General features: G+C 37.4%; 1 protein-coding gene across 2 annotated transcripts in view; it reads right to left on the minus strand.

Annotated features, from left to right (window-relative positions):
• CFAP58 (cilia and flagella associated protein 58) overlaps positions 1-22,460 on the minus strand; it is a 58,554-nt gene that overhangs the window by 33,873 nt on the left and 2,221 nt on the right. For both annotated transcript variants that reach the window (XM_065067084.1, XM_065067083.1), the window contains exons 2-10: positions 21,684-21,965; positions 16,457-16,605; positions 14,502-14,658; positions 12,210-12,404; positions 9,788-9,925; positions 7,438-7,597; positions 6,375-6,457; positions 5,040-5,231; positions 537-698 (exon numbers count right to left, since the gene is read on the minus strand). In XM_065067084.1, the coding sequence (XP_064923156.1) occupies positions 537-698; positions 5,040-5,231; positions 6,375-6,457; positions 7,438-7,597; positions 9,788-9,925; positions 12,210-12,404; positions 14,502-14,658; positions 16,457-16,605; positions 21,684-21,965 (1,518 nt within the window). The remainder of the gene's footprint in view (positions 1-536; positions 699-5,039; positions 5,232-6,374; positions 6,458-7,437; positions 7,598-9,787; positions 9,926-12,209; positions 12,405-14,501; positions 14,659-16,456; positions 16,606-21,683; positions 21,966-22,460) is intronic.

The following is a 22,460-nucleotide window of genomic DNA, read 5'->3' on the forward strand; positions in this document are numbered from 1 at the left end:
GCACACAGTTGGATAGAATCACAGGTTTGGGTTGGAAGGGACCTTAAAGGTCACCTAGTTCCAACCCCTTGCCATGGGCAGGGACACCTTCCACTAGAGCAGGTTGCTCAAAGCCCCATCCAACCTGGCCTTGAACACTGCCAGGGATGGGGCGCCTACAGCTTCTCTGGGCAGCGTGTTGCAGTGCCTCAGCATCCTCACAGAGTGGAGCCAGGATAGAAAGAAAAACAGTTCTTCTCTGATAGGGTTTTATGATTCTGTAGCTCCAGATACCATGATTTTATGTGTGGTGTGAAGTAGGGATATTTTCACAGGATGACTGTGAATTCCTATTTCCAGTCCAAATACAAACTCTCCAGGTAAATTTTCATGGACCTAAAACATTAATTTCTCTAAAACACACAGGAATGAACAAACTGCTTCTGTCATTTAGCCACTGAGCTTTTCTTTTAACAAATTAAAATTAGACCAGAAAAAAAAAAAAAAAAAAAAAAAGAGCAGAGAGAGAAACACAAGGAAAAAATGTATCTTTCTACCTTAGCTTCCATCAGATGTTTACTGTACAGGTTCCTCTCTGTTCTCACAGCTTCACAGCTGTTTTGTTGCTGTTTTAATTTAATTGCAGACTCTTCTATTTTCTTCTCATAGTCACAGATCTGCATTTCCCGTATTTCAATATCTTTCAGGTTCTGGAGGACCTGGAGCAGAAAGAAGGAAGTGAACATGATTAAGTCATCATTGCAAGATTATAAGAATGAGGCAGAGTTGGTGTTTTTCTTCTATGATAACATGTTCATATCCCTGTGAACTGAAGTTTTAGCTACATCTAAAAATCACTTCAGTCCAAGTACAAGTTTAACTTTTCTGGATTGCTTATGTGAGAGAACATCTTAATTTAATCTGATATCTACGTTTTGTTCAACAGTAAAATTTATACATGTGCACATATTTAATTTAGAAACAAGCTACTGCAAATATTGCCATTGAGCAGATTCAATAAAACCAACATAAACAGCTTTCATTAAGAATAGCCTTAGGTTATTTATAGAGCAAAGCTAGACTCTGTATGCTGGTTTGGATGTCAGCTGTATGATAAGATAAATAAAACCATGATTTTCCAAGAAACCCTGCATGTACTCTTCTCTTCTAACAATCCAACTTTTTTTAATGAACAAATGTTCACAAACTGTTGATATATAATGACAATAAGAAAATCAGTTAATGTAACATATACTTGATCTAAATAAACATATAATCAACCTTAGCTGTTTCTATGAAGGATTAGAAACAATGATTTGAAGATTACCTAAAAAGAATGGGGCATTGTGGACAGTGGAAAAAACAGGATCACATGGAGTATCAATAAATGAAAATACAAAATTTTATAGATATCTTTATTACACAGTTACCACCATAACAATACATAAGAAAGGAGTAAAAATATAAATAGTTGCTAATCATTATGATGGGCTTCCTAATTTTTTTTTTTAAAACATAGGAACGTTCCATTATACAAAGTTGAAAACTGAGGCGCACAAGCAAGCAGTATTCAAATGGAATCCAAAATTACAATGAAAAAAAAGATTAAAAGAAATAAAAAGAAAATTAAGAAGTGTACACATCAGGAACATTATTTTTCAGGTTCACTGCCCAGGGGAAAAAACAATGCCACCCTTAAAGCTGGGGAAAAGATCAAGCATTAAAGAAAAAGCTGAGGAAGCACATGGACAAAATCCAGGAGAGAAGTCCATTTACAACTGCATTTCATACTCGGTTTTCTTGACTCTGTTTTTGAAGGTAGCAGCTTGAGCTAAGATTTATGCTCATTTGTCAAAGCAGAAGAACAAAAAAATTTTTTAAAGTTTACCTCAAATAGTCAATGACTACAATGTTTGCAGTGAACAAAGTTGTCTCTTGTTTAGCAATAAAGCCTCGTGAGGTTTAAGCATAGGACAGGAGCTTAATTAATTGACCATTCTATCAGGTACCACCAACCAGCTTTGAAGATAGTGGATAGCTAAATATAGAAAATTTTATTACAGCAGCAGGAATACAATTCCAGCACATTTGTAGCTGACTGCAGAAGATCCCAGGAACTGCTTACAGTGCAATAGAAAAACACAGTCTCAGTTTATAACATACTCCCACCTTTCCCTTTTCTGTTAAAACAACCTGCCAATAGTAATAGCAGGGAGAAGAAATCAATAAGGCATCTTTTAAGTCTGCACTATGGTGACCATAGGCTGGAGCAAGATTTAGAAGTGGGTCACTGCATTTTTAAGTCCTTTATTTTGATACAATGTAAGTACAATAAGCTTGTGGACTAAGTTTTCTGAGTTGTGTTCACAGACTAGATGCTGACTCTGCTTTTTCAGGAATGACTAAACCCAAATAGGTCTCCCTTATAAACACGGAAAAGATACATGTAATGTCTCCCAACAGACCCTTGTGGGAGGCTGAGCATTCTCAATTCTGATTTAGTTGATTGCACACTACACCTCTCAGATTTGGCACTGGGGGTCAGAGCTAAGCAGAAAGTATTAGATATTCATAGTTTTCTTCCCTACCCTGACAGGTTTTTTACCTGTACGCTTAACTATCATCTGCTGTTGGTTACCTGTTTAGTTCACTGAACCTGCTCAAGATCTCAGTAATGGTGCTGTCCTTATTTGCTTACCTTTAACCACTCTGAGAAGTGCTGCCAGGGTCTTAATGGTATGCCTGTTGAGCATTAGGTTTTCCAAAAGATCATGTGAATTTAAAAAGCAAATTATGTTTTATAATTTTCCTGGATATATTGTGAAACTGTAAACAACATTGTAATTTGTTTTGGGTTTTTTCATTTTGTTTTTGTGGTGGGTTTTGTTGTTCTTTTTGTTGTTTTTAACCAACACACAGTCAAGGAACACTCCAGGTGAGACTGAAGATTATACTTCACTGCTTCCTTTTCAGCAGCCTCAGCCTTCCACAGGGAAACTAAGGTTTAATAATCTAAGAATTTATATTCAAGAAAGAAATATTCTACAAACACTTGTAACTCAGTAATACATGCTACACAACAAAGAACAAAGAGCCAGATTTTTTTCTCATTTGTGCTGGCTAATCTAGAAGTAGGACTACTCAACAAGTGACACTGGCTTAAAAATGGTATAAATGAGCTGTCAGCCAGGCCAACGATTAGAAGAGCAAATGTAGCATGAATTCTTACTACTAAAATCTTTCACTGTTGTGGATATAACTTTGCTGACTCTGTTCATCAGTTACTTGGTAGTAAATGATGATTTTGAAAGAAGAATTCTCTATAGATTCTGTCCTGCTGTAAATAACGAGTCTGCTTTCAGAGCCAGCATGGCTCTGCCTGCTGTGCAGGAGTTCCAACAAGTCTTCAAACTTAGATGGCTTTGGCTCTTCACCAGGTGTGCAGCAAGTGTCTTCAGAGCTGGCTTGATGGTAAAAGGTGACAGAAGAGCATCAACCAGCCATATGATTACTGCCTATCAGTAGCTTCTTCCCCACCAGCTGTGCGATGGCTCCTGTAGTTTTGCCACAGCTTCTCAAGTTGCTCATCTGCATAGGTCAACCACCGAACCTAAATATTACCTGGTGGACATAGTAATCCTGATCCTACGTTGTCCTTCTACTCTGTGTTTTGTCTTATCCTTCCAAACAATGAGTAATTTGATGTAGGGAACCTCTGCAGGGACCAAACTACTGTCTCACATACTCCTGTGCTCAGAACTGCTCTTGCTGCCCTTCACCTGCAAACTGAGTCAGGAATTGCCCCTTTAGTGAACCACAGAAGTGAGTAAGTCCTTTGGAAACTTGCAGTCACACTACCAGCATCATTATACAAACAGCTCAAGTGTCAAACCCCATTTACTGAGGCTCTGCCTCATAAAAAGTGACAGAAAATTTGCAACCAAAATGGCAGGAGAAAAAAAAAAAAAAGGAAAAAGAAAAAGTAAACAAGGAAACATTTGTCATTTTCACCCTCAAAATACAGTGAGCAACCCTAATCAGAATTGAAAGCAAGTGCCTTGTAGTTCTGAGTGTTATGAATTACTCCCTGGCCCTAGTTTACAATGTTCTTAACTCATATCTATACTGTTAGAAATGCACTATGAGGGAAAAATGCAAAATATGACTTTGCAACAAAGACAAATCTCATTTTCATAGAATATTATGCCAAGGAAATGACAAAACGTATTCCAGACAAGGAAGCATATACCATTCAAAAATAATTTAAAAGGCCCCAGTCACATGAAGTTGGAGAGGATAATTTTAAAGTGAAAAGACAGCAAATAACTTCTGAGTTGAAACAGCTTGAAAGCTAATCTCAGTAAATCAGTGAGCTTCTTGGAAGGTCCTTCAATGTGATCTTCAGCAATTAATGAAACATATTACAACCATGTTCCTGAGCACACCTTCAGGAATAATACTGTACATAATAATGGGCAGCAGGCAACACAAATTTGATGCAGTGTTTCTCTACAGCTGTTCCTGGAAAACTTCTATTTTGCTGGCGAGACTGAACATGGTCAGATGTTTTCACATATTGGGAGTAATCCTTCAAAATGCTGAGTCTCTTACAAAGATGCCAAGTACTGTCAGCTCTCTACTGGACCCAATACCATCCGAGGACACAGTAGTGTGCACAATAAGGTCCTTTGCAGGAAAGACAGAACAAAGACTTATTTCCAACTGCATATAACAGTTTCAACTGTGGGACTCAGGTAGAAGTCAGAGGCCTTGGTTTGAAGTCCAGCCCTAGTTTCATTTCCCAAATGATCACTGAATAAGAGAAATACATGGCTGTTCTCCAAGTGTCTCACAGAATACACACCAGTTGATGAGGTTCCCCCAGGGAGACCTGAAACAGTAGTAGGCAACATGCACTGACAAGAAGAAATATTTGTAAGCTGTGTGAAGATCACTGACCTGAGCTTCCTCCTACTGGCACGTGAGGAAATAAATATATCTTCTTCACAGTTTTGAGTGTAAGACAGGAAAGAACCACTTGCACAAAAAGCTATTCCTACCTTCTGTTTGAGCTCACTGGCTTCATTGATGAAACAATCTCTCTCTTTCTCCAATTGGTAAATAATCTTCCTTTGTTTCTGAGCTTCATTCTTATAATTTTGGATTTCTCCTTCCAAGTTCTTCTTTGACTGTTCGTGGAGTTTCACCAAATCTATCTGCTTCTGAGTGGCACTAGTAGCCTTGACCAAGTTCTACAGGGAACATAAAATAATAGCTCTTGAGCTGGAAAGGCAATACTGCCACCACTATAACAAATTCAAGCCATTGTCTAAGTGGATTATGGACTTCCCAGTGTTATCACCCTTTATCTAATTCATTCAGTTGAAATATTTGAGTCTCAAATCTGATTAAAAAAATGTATCTCTAGCAGAGCTGCTAAATAGTGCTTTTTCTGATTTAAAGTTAAAACACTAGTTTCTGGATTAAAAAAAAAAAAAAAAGATATAATCACTTACAAGTGGATATAACTAACGACTGGAAAAACTTTACCAGCTTTAATATATCTAGATTCTAAAGCATGCCACTAACAGTAAAATTAATAATAACACCAAATACCCTTCCTTCTCATGTCCTAAATAGGAAGTTCAAACTGTAAATTAACCAAGCGTGGTTTAAAATTATGCTTAAGGATTAAATAGAAAACACAATAGTATCATCTTTCCAAAATCAGCATCCTGGTCCCGCTTTGAAATTTCTTTCCCTGTACAAAACAGGTATTTGTTACATGCCAAATCTGAGTCTCCGCTAGAGTCAAGACACAGGATAGTGAATCTATACCAAGTAAAGCACCTCAGAAATAATCTTTTAGCATTGAATTTAATAGATTACACTTCAGGAATGCCCATAAACATGAGATGCTATCCTGCAGTACAAAACCTTCAGCTGATGGAAAACGATCAGTATGAGAAATTGACTTAAAAGCAAAGAGTAGTATTAACACAGCCTGCCAAGCTGCTACGTGGTGCATCAACATTTCAGTTTGTTCTTTTACTACCAAAGACTTAGTTTGCCTAGATTAATATTAAACTTCATATGCTACTGAGCATAAAAGCACAGATGTAATGAACTCTTTGGATATCAAATAATAGCTTTGCAATAATGGTGAACATACATGGCATTTTTGAACTCCCTAATGGTTCATATGTTAAAACTTAGAAACGTTTTGTGTGTTTATGCACAGAAAATGCACAGAAAAGAAGTAGTGTAGGCATTTGCTTAAGGAAATCTGAATGCATTTTTCTACACCATTTCTGTGGTGCTGTGAGCGTTTAAACTACAGACATTTCATTCTCAAGCATGAGATTTGTTAATCGGTATTATCAATGCAAGCTCACCTTGCTTATCGTCTCTCTTTCCCTCATAAGCTCATCTATAGCTTTCCTGTCAATCTCTGCCTGCTTCTTGGCAGCCTCCAACTCTGGAGAAAAGGAGGAAAGACAATAAATCCTGGGTTCAAACTGTACAGCTGTTAAAAATGAGGAAACAACTTGGTGGATTTTTTAAAAAGCCTTAACAGTACATGAACAGTTTGATTAGCTGTGACCAGGTTTTTCAACCTCAGGTATCAGCTAATGATGTTAATACTTACTTGGGTACTCAGAAGAACTTAAAAGAACTCAGGCACAGTAATTAGTTGTATGAGGACTTATTATATTTGAGTGTTCAAACCAAGTTGCATATTCAGAAATCATGGAGCACAGTGAAAATCAGAGCCTTTTAAGAAGCTTCAGTGTGAGCATCCAAAAACTGAGGCACTTTCGAAAACAAGAACTTTCAGAATTATTATAATCCCTCTGTGTGAAATCCAGTTCTCCTTGGAAGCACAGAGATTTTATTGGCTTCAGTGGAGTTAAAACTACTTGCTATGAGTCAAGATTAACACTGGACATACACTATGAAAAAGGTATTAAAAATTGAAGAGACGTGTTTTCGCTATACTTTAAAATTAATTAAAACCTGCTACACTAACAGTGCAACTCAGGAAATGCAGCTCACTTGCACATATTCATTTCCAGGCTTTAACTGTTCAGCAGAATCAAAGCAGGAGATTACGTGTGTCCTAACCATGTCTGATTTCAGTAAACTCTGAGATTGCTTCTTTCTCACAGGTCAGTGCAGGAGCGATGAAGGTGCATTGGAGATGACATTCTGTGTGACGTGGCACAAATTGGCATGACACAAAGTTCAGTTATGTCTGTTGTATTTTGACCCCACATAAGCTACATTATGAAAATTCTGTAACCCTACAAGGTTTTCAAAATGCTGCTGTAGATTCTAACTGTCATTTCTATAGTCTCATACTAGACACTAAAGAAGAATGATCCTAACAGGAGGATATTCCCTGAATGAATAAATTACTAATGAGAAGACACATCCATCCTTCAGTTAGGTACTTACCTCTCTCCAGTCCAGATATTTGATTTTTTAGGGTGCTTTTCTCATGTCCTGCCTCAACTCTTTTCTCCTCTGCAATACGCAGCTTATTCTGAAGAACATCTCTAACTTTGTTCAGCTTTGAGATTTCAAGGCGCATCTGAGCCACTTCATCATCTCTGATCTACAGAACAGCAACAAGGAAAGGGGAGAGAAAGTATCCACAGAAGGAAAATGCTGTACTTGGTATATACTTACTCCATGATATTCAGGAAGCAAAGGTGTTGTGGGTCACCTGAGAGAAGAAAAACAGCTAATTGAACAATATTAAAAATAATTTAAACAAAGCCAGCCAGGGCAAGAAAAATTATAATCAAATTTTATGCTTTAGGGCTGAAGATGATAAATGAAGAATCCCCAGCTGCAAACCTCACACAGCACTACCCAATTAGTCCTGCAGATTAAACACAGGCAGCCCTAATTTACTTTGAAGTATAAGGGACAGTGACAGTGATGAGAAAGATATCTGTAGTGTTATCTGGTTAGATTCCCTAATAGCAGGTATCAGTTATTTCCATCTCTTTTATAACCTACAGCTTTAGAGAAAAAGCAAAATGTAGAGTTGGTCTCATTTGCTACACGATCAGAGGAGAAAATAATGAATCAAAACTCTGCATAAAAGTTAAGGGACTGGTTACTAGGAAACACAACAAATAATCACAACAGAAATTCTTCTCTTTCTTTTTAAGAAGTAAATATAACTTTCTTGTATAATTCAGTGCCACTGTTAGGTTTTACAGCCATCATGGAAAACAATGTTCCACTTACAGCCTCAGATACTGACTCTGTAAGATGGTGAATGTGAGTATCCTCTGGGAGGATGTGAATCTCCTCAAGTCCTACTGTCAATAACCTTCAAGAAATTTATGAATACTTTCACAGTTCAGGTTGCCTAACACCATAGTTGAGGCACTCAGCACACTGCAGGATGAAACTGTAAGCCCAGTGCCTACAAAAAGGGCATCTCAGATCATGACTGGGGCTCTTAGAAGCTTTAGCAATTGGTTTAATTACAAATTGGGGAGCATCTTCTATTTTTTTGTTCCCAGAGGTCCACGTGCATGGCTCCACAAGTTCCATCAACCTTTCTTGAAGATTAGATAATAGAATCAAAATCCTCCTTTTGACACTCTAGAGCCCCAAATGCAAGTCACATTTGAATACATTGTTTGTGAAGTTTTAAGCGATGATGGTATTGCTAGAAGTAATGATAAAACCAGATAACCTGGAAATGACAGTAAATCGTTCTCAAATAGCTAAGAAAAATATTCTCCAGTCTGCCTAGTAAAACACAACAGAAAACAAGCTCTTACCATTAAGGATCCAAATAACAATCTTCTGTGTTATATTAGTTAGCAACTGAGCTTTTAATCTGTCAATGGCTAGGTTTTGTAATTCCGACTAACAGTTCCCATTTAAAATAAAAATAAAATGCAAAAACAAACCCAAAAAACCTCTCTATTGGCAAACAACATTTTTATTTAGGTGGATTGGTTATACTTGACTAAACCTCGATAATATAATGGTTTTCTACCTGAATTTTCCAATGTTTTGTGTTTTAACACCAATGATGATACAAAATGCAAGATATGGTAGACAGAGTAATAACACTTAGACATTATCCTTTATCACAAATGCTCTCAAAGTACCCTGAAAATTGTATGCAGGGAGCATTTAATCCTTTCCCAAGTGAAACTCACCTGCTTTTGAGTGGTGTAAAACAACTGTTAAACAATGTAAAGACATGCAAGAAAACCATTTAGATCAGAAAGTAAACACCATCTTTGCTACTTATATTTGACTTCCTTAACTGATACTGTGCAGGCAGAATTTTAGTGCTGGAAGCAACTCCTTCCAGTGGAAGCTATCCAGGACACTGTCGTTATAGTTTATTACCATTTTTCAATGGGTTTTGGCAACATTCAAATTATGTTAATCACCATAAGAAATAAAGTTGTGGCTTGTATCTGAAAGTCTCACAATCAAAAAAAAAGACTTCATGCTTGTCAAAAGCACCATGCGTCCTTTATGAACATAGCACATTGAGCATTTTGGTTTAAGTGTTTCATGAAACACAGCTCCTCCAGCAGGACACGTGCTACACTGATGATAAGGTTGGAGACTGCACCATGGTATTGCCACAGAAAGAATGGCATCAAGTGACAGTCAGATCTACTCCTAATACCCCTCAGATTTCCCCCAGAACTAACCACAGGGACCTATCAGCACGAGAACTGAGGTCATCCCTATCCTAGGTGGAAAGGCTGCAGTCAGTGATCCAGCTGATAGGATGTGTGCACCTTCTGGTACTTACCTTCAGTTCTGCTGTCTTGTGCTGGATGTCCTGCATCACCTCTTCAAACACCACACTGTGCTGCTCGCTCTCTTGCATAAGCTTAGTATTTCTCATCTGCAGTTGCTCAAGTTCCTTGCTAGCTTTTTCATTCAAGATCTGTTAGATTAAAGAACAATCCTATTAATTCTTTTTAATCTCATTACAATATCTACATATACATGAAGACAGAACCATCCATCTCCCCAGGAGATAAAAGCTGCTACAGATTGTTGTCTGCTTAAAAGCCACTCTTCATTGCTGATGAAATTACTAATGTGAAATATGATGCATGTTCATATTGACTAGGGGAAATGATAATTTCTAATGAATAACACAGCCAGTGTAATGTTGTTTTTTTTCTGGGAGCTTAGCAGGTCTCTCTTGCAGGTGGTAGATAAATATTTTACTTCTTCTTAGGTATTTGGCAAGCATCACATAACACAACTTGCTACATATAATTACTGAAAATGAGTATGAGATTCAAATTACTTCAATCAGCAGAGGGCAGGGGAGATGTGTTTCTTAGCAAGCAAATACTACATTAATGTGCTGACAACATTTCTCTGGGTACATGGTTTGTTGAGACCAGAACACAACCATTTTCCTCTCTAATTTGTCTTCAGTCAAAAGCCCGCAACAGCAGTTTCATGGTTTCTATGGAGAACATATACTTCATACTGGAGCTGCCAGTCTTCTGCTCTAACTTACTTGCCATAATTATCATATTATATATATATTATATAATTATTCTATCTAAATTACTTGCCCTAGCACATATGACTCCATAAGTGAGCAAAGAACATCCATCATATTTTTCATTTCAAACATTAATGTGTGATAAACTGATGAAGTTAATAGGTAATATTCCCTTAACAAACAGTAAAGGAAGAGAAGTGGAATTTCCTTCTTCTGAAAGCATACAGAAGCAAAGAGAATGTAAAACCAGGGAATACTGTTTCTTGTGTTCCAAATGTCAGGATAACACTGTGTTTCAGGTGCTATTTTGTTGACACTTGGACGTGGGTGGGGTGAAGCCTACAGTAGCTGTATCAAAGCATCTTCACTGCCATGCAAGCAAGAATATTTTATTAGAAGTTTCAGTGGAACAAGAGCAGGCATAACAATCAACTACATTTCAGCTGAGAAACAATAACACAATGAAACTGCAAGAGCTGGGTCACTTTCTCTTGCAGATCTCTACCTCGACTCTTGCCCAGTTAGACAGCCTGGGTTTTGAACACACTTTTTACAAAAGACAATGCAGGGCCTTCACAGACACCTTCAGGCCAGCACAGGCAACACACAGTGCAACAAAGGCAGTCTGGTTAATTAGCCCAGGCACAGCACTATGTGAACTATTAGTTTGCAGGATAGATTAGACAATTGAATGCCCCTGAAATCTGCATTTAGAAAGGCTGAAAGGGACTAGAGAAAGGAGGAAGAAAAATGGAAGAGAACCAGGAATTTTAGATATTCTATTTAAAAACAATGTAATTGTCCTGGAAGATCATGGAGCTGCCCTCAAAAGTTGCATCAAATCAGCGATATCCAGAGAAACAATTAAGTTTTCTCTGTATTGCTTTATGTGAAGAATTTTACTAAGACTCTGTGTTGACCAAAAATCATCACAGACATCTACCTTCACAAATTCAAGGAAAGAAACAGCCATAAAAGTCATAAATTTAAAACATACACATAACTCCCAAGGAAGTTTCCCTTGAGGTAGGACTGTTTTACAGTGATGAGATCTCCCCTGCCATTTACAGAAATTGCTTCTCTGAAAGTTTCTCAAAGTCAGGGGAAATGGACTGAAAACCTGAAAATTCAGACACTTGCAGAACATTATGTTAGGACATTGCCAGATAAAGTTTTTAGAAACAGAATGAGGAAAATCAATAAAAAAAGTTTATGAAGACAGTTCTCTGCCCTTCCACAGAAACTCTCCCACAAGCTTGAGAGGTAGATAAAAATTATTGTGACAGAGAAGAAAGAAGAGGTTGGAAGTAAAATGACTTCACTAATGCCACTACAGTCAATCAGTGGCAAAACTGGCAATATACATCGAAGTCCAACCTGGCAGTCTCCTGTTACTGTCATAAGATCATCCATGTGCTTCACAGACTCTGTCTCATTTGCTGTGATCTTTTCAAGATGATCTCTAACCATACCATTGTGATCCACTACCGATTTCTGTGAAGAAATCAATCTAAAATCTGTCAGCAAGCTTTACAGATTTATTTATCAGTCAAGTAATATTTATTTTAAAGAATAAATATTTATTAAAATTTATTGACTTAAAATAATATCCCTCCATCTCCTTTCAGGAAAATCAATTTTCTTCTTATTTTGACATCTGACCCTAAGCTTAGACCTGATGAATACAGTGTGCCATGTACCCTACCTTTTGCTCCTTCAGATGGTGTTCCATTTTCTGTTGTTCCTCCTTGTTCTTCTGTATACGTTGCTGTAAATTCTTGATCTCAGTTTGTTTTTTACCTATTTCATCTTGAAGACTTTTCAGCTCCTTCTCCATTTTTTCCTTCTTTCGAGCCTCTCGTGATACCTCATTCTGACGTAGCTGCATTTCTAGCTGAAGCTGTAATTATAGAAAAGATAAAAGTTTTAAGTTCTGCTGCCTTTTATTTAGGAAATAATCAAGGCCTCTCACCTCTTCTTCTACTATGCTTAATTTGGAAAACAACAACTTCTATACAACTGTACCCACTACTACATGGAATATGCCAGATCTTCTCAGAAGTAAATATCAACCACTAGATAACTCTAGTGGTTGAACAAAAAATCCTGCATGAGAGAACCTAATTATTGATGACAAGAATTTGTTAAGCACCAGTCAGTTCACCCACACAGAAGGGTCTGATACAGTTCAGACATAAAAGCATTCCTCTGGAAATGCAATGGCACAAATGTATTTTCAGTTGTAAGTTACTTGTAAAATGGTACTTTCTGAATGCAGCATGAAAACTAATTTGGGCTTGACGTTATGTTGCAAGGATTTTTATTTTGATGTTTCTCTCTCACCAGCAGAAACTTATTACACCTATAGTAAAGAGAGGAAAGAGAGAGATGTCAGACCAGCATTCATTTTCACAACTGCTCTCAGTCTTTCTGCTCTCAAAGTTCCTCTGTGGAAACTTTGAAAGAGGAGCTTTCTCTCATAACTAATTGACTGTCTTGCGACTTCTGCTGTCTCCCTCCCAAAAATATGATGGAGCAGAATCAGCAGCGGGGAGACACAGGGGGTTGATCCACATGGAAATATTCAGTTCAGCCAGGGACCAGCAATTGAAAGATTCTTCACTTTAAGATTCCTCTCCCTCTGAGCTCACAAATGAATAGTTGCCAGAACTGACAGGGTCTTCAACAGGACCTTCAAAAAGTCATTGTCATTTAAGCATTCTGAAGTGGAGAATAATTTCATACGGGGAGAATGGGAGGTGGTTACAAATGCTGTAACATTCCCATGAATTTAAGGGCTGATGAAGTGAGTATCAAAAGATTAAGGCTAGCAAGATTCAGTAAGTTTTGACAGGAGTTTTGATTCTCCCTCTTTTCTCCCATGCCCACATGGCTGTCAGAAAATGAAGGATTTATATTCTCTTGTAATACATTCCCAGCCATCTGCTTTAGAAACAGAAATGGGTTCTGTGCATGAAACCTGGTCTGATCATTACTTTCCTAAATGTGATTAATTAAAACCTGTAAGCTAAATGCTGCTTTTATCTCTTTTCTGTTCTTTGTTTATGTGTGTTTTTCTACCTTTCTCCTGTTGTCTTGCTCCAGCCCTCATTTATATTCTGCTTTATACTCTTTTATTCCTCATTATTATGTTTTTATATTTTGATGTATTAGAGTTCTATATCACATCTTCCATCCTTTTGTTCTTTCTCTCCATTCAGTGGGTATCCTATTGATCTGCAGTCTTCTATATCTCTAGGTGCTCTACACATTTAAAGGACGCTATACATATGGATCAGTAAAGAAATATCTACTCAGATGGTCAGATAAACAGAGAATCTAACTTAAAGAAGAGACAAAAAAGTAAAGCTGAGATGCAATATGATTGCTCTCTATAGACACTGGTGAGGTGAAAAATTATTTAAGCAGAAAAACAGTAGGCAGAATCAGTATGAAGAAGAAAGTAAGAGGTCTGTGACCATTAGAAAAGTGAGGTTCTGGAGAAGCTTCTCGTAAGAAGCAGGGGACAAAACAGCATAATTAGCTTTTAAGTCAGAATTTGATACATTCTTCAAAATTATGGTATGGCATCATATGACAACCACTACCAACAGCAAGGGACCTAGAATCTCTATTACAGGTCTATGCTCTAAATGGTTCTTTGGAGGCATAAGGATTAACAGTCCAAGAAAAAAAAAATCCAGTATAAGAGAGAACTATGATTCAGACAAAAGAACTTTGGCCTCATTTAGGGTATCGGAAAGCTATGGAAGCAGCTAGTACATGACAATACACTCTGCAAAGGACATAAGGACATAGCCTAGAAGTAGAGAAAAATATAAAAATCATTCACATCAGACTCCTTTCTAAGCACTCCCGAAAATGTTTGAGATATGAAAGAACAGGTAGCAGCATACCAGTCAATGGAGATCAATCACAAAAGTGGAGAATGGTTCAGGACAAAGCCTAAAATCACCACCTGGTGATCTGTACAGACCTGTATAAGGGATTCATCTGCCTCGTTTTTTGCCCTCTCTGCCTCCTGCTGCTGCTCTGTGGCTTGAGTTAGACTTTGACGTAACTTCACAACCTCTGATAAGAGTTGGTCTCGCTCCTTTGCTATCTCGTCTTTAAGTCTTACCAAATCCTGGATACTGAAAGCAAGGAAATAATAGTCAAGCAGTGTCACAGGCCCCTTCTGTTCTTCGTCCTGTGTCAGAGTAAGATCTTTTGTGAGAAACAGTTTAGAAGTAATTTGTTTCATTTTAAACTCCTCTTGGACTAAGGCTCTGCTGGTCAATTGAATTATATGCTCTGTCTACTGTGGTCACAGCTACCCTCAACACAGGCAGCTGTAAAAGCTAACCTAGTCCAATAAATCACTTTTTCTTGCTATATCACATCCTCATGGGTCTGAAGAAACCTTCAGTTTCCCAAAAAGGTAACAGGGAACAAAATCTCTTCTTCTCCACCCGTTGCAAAATTACCTGCGGAGACCAAAAATGTTACATTGATGTGATCGGTCCCTCTGCAGCTTTATCTGACTGGGCACCTAACTGGGTTATGTCTCACAGTCGCCTAACATAAGAATAAAACATACTCACTGTTTGGACACATTTACTTTCTGAAAGAAAGTCCAAGCTGTGGCTGTTCAAGCTCAAACTTAAAACCCACCCTTATAGTTCTAAAAGACTATAGGACTGAAAATCTGCAAAGGAGTTGTCTAGTCCCATGGCCTTGTTACTGGACGGAGTATTTAAGTTTGCAACTGGAGGGCAATGCACAGGGAAATTTAAGAAGAAATGGTGAGCAGGCAGGTCTCAGCAGCCTGGACAGCAGCTGGAAATAGCTGGAATGAGGTCCCAGCACAGTAACAGCTCCTGGCTCTTGCAGGAAAATGCAATAAGCAGCCACAGAGAGCTGCCTTTAGGTTGAGTTATGCTAAGGGAAGGCTTAACGACCGAGCTTTTAGATTCAAAGAACCTGTTACACAGATCCAGAACATTTCAGGGCCAAAAGGTGAGGGAGTGGATTTCTCATGCATGCAGGTGGTTTATGTGCTGGCACATTGCTTGGATGGGAAACGTTTGAGCACACTAAAGGTCTTGCTCACAGACACGAGTCCAGGTTACGCACCCTGGATACACAATGTCTAAGGAAATGAGCATGCCCCATAGTATCCTGAATATCCAATATAAATAAATACCTCACGCAGTGTGAAAATTCCAAGCCAGAACCAGCTGGGCCAACCATCAGCAACCTCAATAGAAACTGCACAGGTCATAGGGTCAAGGTACTTAATCTCATCTTTGAGTTTACACTTAATCTTACAGCATAAGCACAGCCTGAGGACCTAGCTTTTGGAGGGCTTTTCACCAGCTCCTGAGGATCATTATTATTTGCACACTGTAGCAGCTAGCGGCTCCACTTGAGAGTAGGTCTCTCTACACAGAAGCATTCAGTAAAAAACCCTCACAGTCTTGAAAATTTATAAATATAAAATACAAACAAGAATACTGACAGTGAGAATGCCTTATAACAGATCTGGGAACAGAAAAGAGAAATGAAGTCTCCTGCTTCCTTTACTTAGCTACTTGACCCTGCTGCCATCACATGTAAAAATGTTGACAGGATCCTATTTTCAAAGATAGAGCATGCTGAAATTCTAGTCAGATAAAAAAATATGACAAATACTGACTAAGTGCATATTATTGATTTTTATTTGATCTCTCAGCTTCATCCAATGCTGAACAAACTCATTCAGAGCTTGATTCTGTACTTGGTCACTGTATAAACACATAGACAAATAAATGTGCACTTATAAGAAAGGTAAAAGGCAGAAAAGACCTCTCTTTCAGTTTTCCAGTGTCTTTGTAGTGTCTAAATGACTAAACAAGGTATAGAATGATAGAAAATCAGATCAGGCTCTCCCCCTCCCCTGAGAAAACTTACTTGGATTCCTGTCCCATGGACATTCCAGACCCTTGTTCCACTAAATGGGTTAGGTGTGTAATTTCTTTTTGCAGTGAATCAATCGTTTCCTTTGCTTTCTCTTCCTTTTCAGAGGCTGCATCCACCATTTTCCAGGCCTTTTCAATCTCCTATGAACAAAATTGAAAACAATTACATAAATTGAATTCAGTTGAAAATGAACAACAAATGAAAAATTAATTGACTCGCATTTTGGTTAATTAAGAAAATAGATTTTTATGCCTTTTCATTATTAAATTCACAACAGCTCTCTTCACCAGTTGACTTTTCTCTTGAATGAGCACAGAGCAAACATTTTGAGCCAGTCAGGCTACAATGATTTACACCACAAAACCACTAATACATTTTCTTTAACACATAGATCTTAACGTTATCAAATCTCTATGAGGTTGTGGTCTTGTCAGTCCCACTAATATCTAAAAATTTACTCAAAATCCAGTGCCCACAAAGGTACCATCTATTTAAATAGTTCACTTATGTCTGTAAAAATCTTATTAACTATTATGACAATGAACATACAAGTTGATTTGGATGAGAAAAAGGTGTTACACTGGGCTTTTCTCCCTTCTTGTTGATTTTCATCTGTGAAGACGTATTGTATTTCGATTTTAACTGTATATTTAGACAAGTCATGATTCTCATGCCAAATTTCAGCACATGGAATTACCTGAAGGACAGACTTGTGTGCTTTTAATGAGCCCAGGGTTTGGTATCAACAAAGAGGATAGGGGAGGAGTGTTCATTTGATTTTTAACTTCCTCTGCACCACTTTCCCTCAAATTGGATCCCGAAGAATCAAGCAGCAGGCTTAATCCTTGCCAGGTTCAAAGCAAGCTCCTACCATTTTTGAAATCCTGCACTAAAAAAATGCATAAATTCAGAAAGCAACTGGACTAGAAAAAAGTTCCCAAAGACTCAGTAAATAACGAAGATGCTACTTTTGACACTAGAAGTCCCTGAGCTGCAAGACACAGCACGATGTCCTCTCTCTCATGCTCTCTTCTCAGCTGGCTCCTGGTGGAGTTCTGGACTTGATGAACTTGTACAGGTTTAGACTCCAACTGTGGCTGTGCAGCTCCACATTAGCTCTAGGGTGTCCCCATGCAGAGCCAGGTAGCAGCATCACTACATCAGGCCATAGGATCCCTTTCAACTCCTACTTGCATCATATGAAAATGGGGCAGGGAAAAAAAATTAAAACACCTCCACAATGAAGAATATAAAATAATTTCGTTTATATCAAATTGTTTGCAGCAGGTCTTTCTTGAAATTAACATCTCTGGCTCCAAATAAAACCACTATTTAACATTCAACTCAAAAAGATTACACCTATATTATGGTATATTGTTAATATATTTATAGAACTCTTTGAAATCAAATAAATGTAATGCTTAGCTGTTTACTGCCTAAATTAAAAATCCAAGCCATTGAACTAGCAGAAGTAACAGTCTACCAGAATTTGCTGATAATATGACACTAAATATAACTTATGTAGCCTCTTCAAACTGGAGAGGGAATACATTTTAATTTTAATTGTTCAACCAGTTCAGCATATCCAAATTTCAGAAACCATCTGGAACTTAAAGATCAGGTATGTTTGCTCTTCATTTTTTTCCCCAACCTATTAAAGAGTGAAACAGTGGGCTTCACTTGTTCAGAAATCGTGAAGGAAACGATAGTCAATTAAATTCACTACCTACAAACAGTATTTTCATTACTTAATAAATTACTTGCTTCAAAATTTAGTTTGAAATATGTACTTTTCACTTACGTCTCAAGCATATTTAAACAGTTTTAAATATTAAAGTCAATTTTTACATTTTATTCACTTTGAGTTCTAATTTCCATTCAAATGCAGCAATGATCACACATAAAGTATTAAGTATCATCTAGTAAATAATAAATTTTCATTCATTATTATCTTACATAAAAATGTTCAATTCTGAGATTTAAATAAATGCATATCAGGCTGAAATAATGACATGAAAATATAGTGTATCATCTTGACTGTCAGAAAAGCATAAAATATAGCTGTAAATAAACATTTCAGATTTGCCAACCAATAAGAGGCAATCAACCTTTCTCTAGAAAAATGCAAATGGAAAATAAGATTAAAACTGATTACTTAAATCAAAGCTTCCTGCTGGCTGATTAGACTGTGATTAAAATTGGTGAACTAAATCATTACGATTGGAGTTCTAGGGGATAGAACTGGTGAATAAAATCAATACGCCCTCTGAGAGGTCTTACTGGCTTCAGTGAGTATTTTGTTCTGATGTGTATTCGCAAAAGTGATCCCTCGAAGTCAATTAGGCCATCCAGATCAGCAGTGATTTCAGGTTACCCTAAGCTGTGGTTTTTATCTTTATCTTGCTTTTAATGTGTAAAAGCAATTGTATTGAATTCATATTGATAAAACTATTTTTTTCAATGAAGTAAGCAGCCACCTATGATGGCCTCATTAATAAGCAAAATCTAAATAAAAATTTGCTACCAACTTCAGTGTCAGCAAAACTGGGCTTCATTGTAGTTGTTTCTTGGTTGTGTCTTTTACTTTGAATAGCGGATCAAGAGGTTGCTTCCTTTAACTTCAAAAGTAAAGAGGAAGAAATTTTTAATGGTGGAAACCTTCACTGAAAAAATATTCCCTTTATTACTCAATAAAGAGGGAAACTGAAAGAATACAGAGTGTCAGCATCACTGGGTAGCTGCAGTACATGGTTAGGTAGGTAACATGGATTGCAGTCTGTTGTATGATTAAAGACAGAAGTACACTGAATGTTTGCAGTCAGAATCATTCAAAAATTTCTGGAGAGGTACTGGAACTCTGGAAACTGTGAAGCAGAATTCATAAAGTGTGACTGCCTTACTTTATTTCCACTGAATATCCCAAAAGATCACATCAGTTTCACTGCTCAGAAACTGAAAATTACTGAAATGCTTTCTTAGTATATTGGATTGATACCCTTGGAAATTGAAAACTTGGTTAATTCCAAGCAGGGCAGTACAAACTCCTATAAATTCCCTTTCAGTGCAGCCTTGTGGATCAGCATTCCTATCAATGAAAAAGAAAATTGTATCCCCTTGCTGTTCAGCTTGGCACTTTGCTCCTTTGATATGACTGTAAACAGCAGAGTATTGTTTCCAGTTTATTAAAACTACAAACCAGAGCACTGAACAACCACCAGACAGTTCACAGCTATTGATTATTATTGACCTGGGTCCTACCAGCCACTGATCTGTGTAGTTAACCCCTGCCCCTAAACAAATCCTACTGATTACAAACAGGCTTCACATAGAGAAAAAATTTGCTTCTGCAATTTTTATTTCTATATGAAACAATGACCTAGAAGAGGAAGGTTGTACTCCCATTACCCTGATGACCCATCAAGTCACCAAGATTTAGGGCCTTAATTTGAAGCAACTTTACCATTTTTACAGGAGCAGCCCTACCAGGATTCTCCTATCTTTTATACATCATGAAACAGTGGAACAGATTGTTTGTTTAAATTAGCACTGCAGAATCCCATATTTGCTATTTCAGCACTCGAACTTTCCCCAACACTTGCCTTTGGCACTTGTGAAACACGTTTTTTGAATGTTAGTTAAATTGTAGTGAAATACTACAGCTGTTGTGGAACTTCCCTTCAGAAAGGAGAATAATATGAAATATGAAGGTTACGCCAAACGAAACCCTAAACCACGACATGAACATTCAAAGAAAATATCCAAATAATTCCTGAACATTTGAGAGGAAGACTCATTTTCACAACCAAATTGAAAAATTATCAGTGCTGTTTACTTGGCCCAGAGCACACCACTAGTACTGAAATGCCACGTGTTCCACATTTCTAATAGGATCATCATGTCAAGCAGCTTTTTCACTACAAAATCTATTAGCTGGTTCAATAGTAAGTGGTAACATTACACCATAACCTTGCCTGAGCTTCAAACCAGCTGCTGAAATTGGCAAGGCTCTTTTTTTATCCTACTCTTCCGCTCCTCAGTTTTATGATGCTACTATGACAATGTCTCCTCAGCTTGGGAACATCTTAAAGGATTGTGTCGGCTACTGCTCACACTCAGAGTATTGCCATGTAATAGCAGAAAGAAAATTATAAGGATCACTGTGGTTCCTGACACCCACCTACCAGGTTTTGATTAGCAGCAGTGAAAATGAACAATATTTTCCATGCAGATTTCCTCCTCCTTGAGGATGCTTGGACCTGTACCATGGGCTTGCAAGCCTCCACCACAGGATGACTGCACTGCTATTTATATTTACTCTGAGAGTATTTTCTTCATAATCCTAAGGACAAGAAACTTCATTTCAAATAGCTTCTATTTCTATAGTGCTCATAGATCACTCTGGATTGCTATACTGAACTTATATTACAGTAACAAAACACTTTATTGTAAAGCATGGAGGTTTCTCAACTAAATACTAAATTAAAGCCTGTCTAGGTACCACAGCCTAAGTTTTTAAACCATCAGAAAGAAAAAAGATCAAAATACAGTCTTCTGATCATTTTGCAGCTTTAAGTTTCTGGTAGTCAAACCTCACTGTACGGCTAAAAACATTGACTGTTTTTAGGGAGTCGAGCACTTTGATTTGACAGAGTTCAAATCAATAATAACAAAGAACACATCAGAGTAATTTGGCAGAAACACATTGAAAAGCTATATAGGATTCCTTTTAAAAAACCACCGTGAAACATTTATTTATATGAGCTGATGACACTTCCCAGGACTACAATCCATATTTCAGCAAGTAAGTAGATTTGTTAATGTTCTGGCAATAGGTAACATCTAAGCAGCCCTTCAAAAATATTAATGAATCAAAAACTCTATATCAAGTTGAAAAAGTGCTATTTTACAAGAGGGAAAGCTTAAACAAAAACTGTTAGTGGGTACTTGAAAGCTGATGGAGTCGTTCTAGTGCAAATAAACACAGAATTTGACTGAGACCTCTAAAAATACCAGGTTGAGGGAAAAAAGAGTGTTTGGTAGCAAAGCAGAGGTTAAAGAACCAGAGATGCCAGCTCTATACTTAGTCCTCCAGCTAGCGCACTACATAAAAATAAAGTAGCTATTTGTCTACATAAGAATAAAGTGTACTTGTAGACACTTATTACCATGCTTTTCATTAGCAGTTTCAGATCATATTTAATTCTATTCAAAACTTTACCGTCTTCATTGATGAAATAGTTTCCTGATCATCTTTAGTGAGCTTTGTGAGCGCAGCTACTTTAGATGAATTCACTACCAGCTCAGCATTCAGCTCCCTGCATTTCTCCATGAGACGCTTTTCATTTTCATGAGACTTCTTCATAACACCATGGAGCTTCTCATATTCTATTCGAAATTTTTCCAGAGTTTTATCTCCCTTAAGTAGATTGATGACATCTTGGAACTCTTTTTCCAGTTCTTCAAATTCACTTTCTTCTAGATATGGTTTGCCAGACTTTTCCTGAATGAAATGAGATAGATAAACAACAAACGTGAGGAATTCAACATCTCACTTACGACCCCAGAATACAAAAAAGCAATATACTGACTAACAAATCATGACAAAATTTTCCGAAATAACGGTTCTTTTGCTATGACATAAGATGCACACTGCAAGCTATTTTTCAAACAGATCTCCTCCAATTTTACTGAAATAACTTTTGCTTTAACAGACAGAGTTCCTGTAATTGAGTACCACAGCTACTTTAAAGATAGGTCTACAAAATATCATCATTGTGATAGTATTTAAATAATGCATCAACTATTCAGGAAGCCCAGTATTTTAGCCTCAGTTCTCTCCAGTTCTCTGCACTCTGAAGTCTAATTAGTTTATGCTTTTTATGCAGACAGTGCCAGCAAATCACTTGCAGATAAGCATATCTGAAAGCTCCAGCAATGCCAATGCAAGCCAGTCCTTCCTCTGCAGGTTATGCTACTGTTAAAACTTTCACAGGGG

Source organism: Columba livia, chromosome 6 (genome assembly GCF_036013475.1).
Source record: "Columba livia isolate bColLiv1 breed racing homer chromosome 6, bColLiv1.pat.W.v2, whole genome shotgun sequence".
NCBI lineage: Eukaryota > Metazoa > Chordata > Aves > Columbiformes > Columbidae > Columba > Columba livia.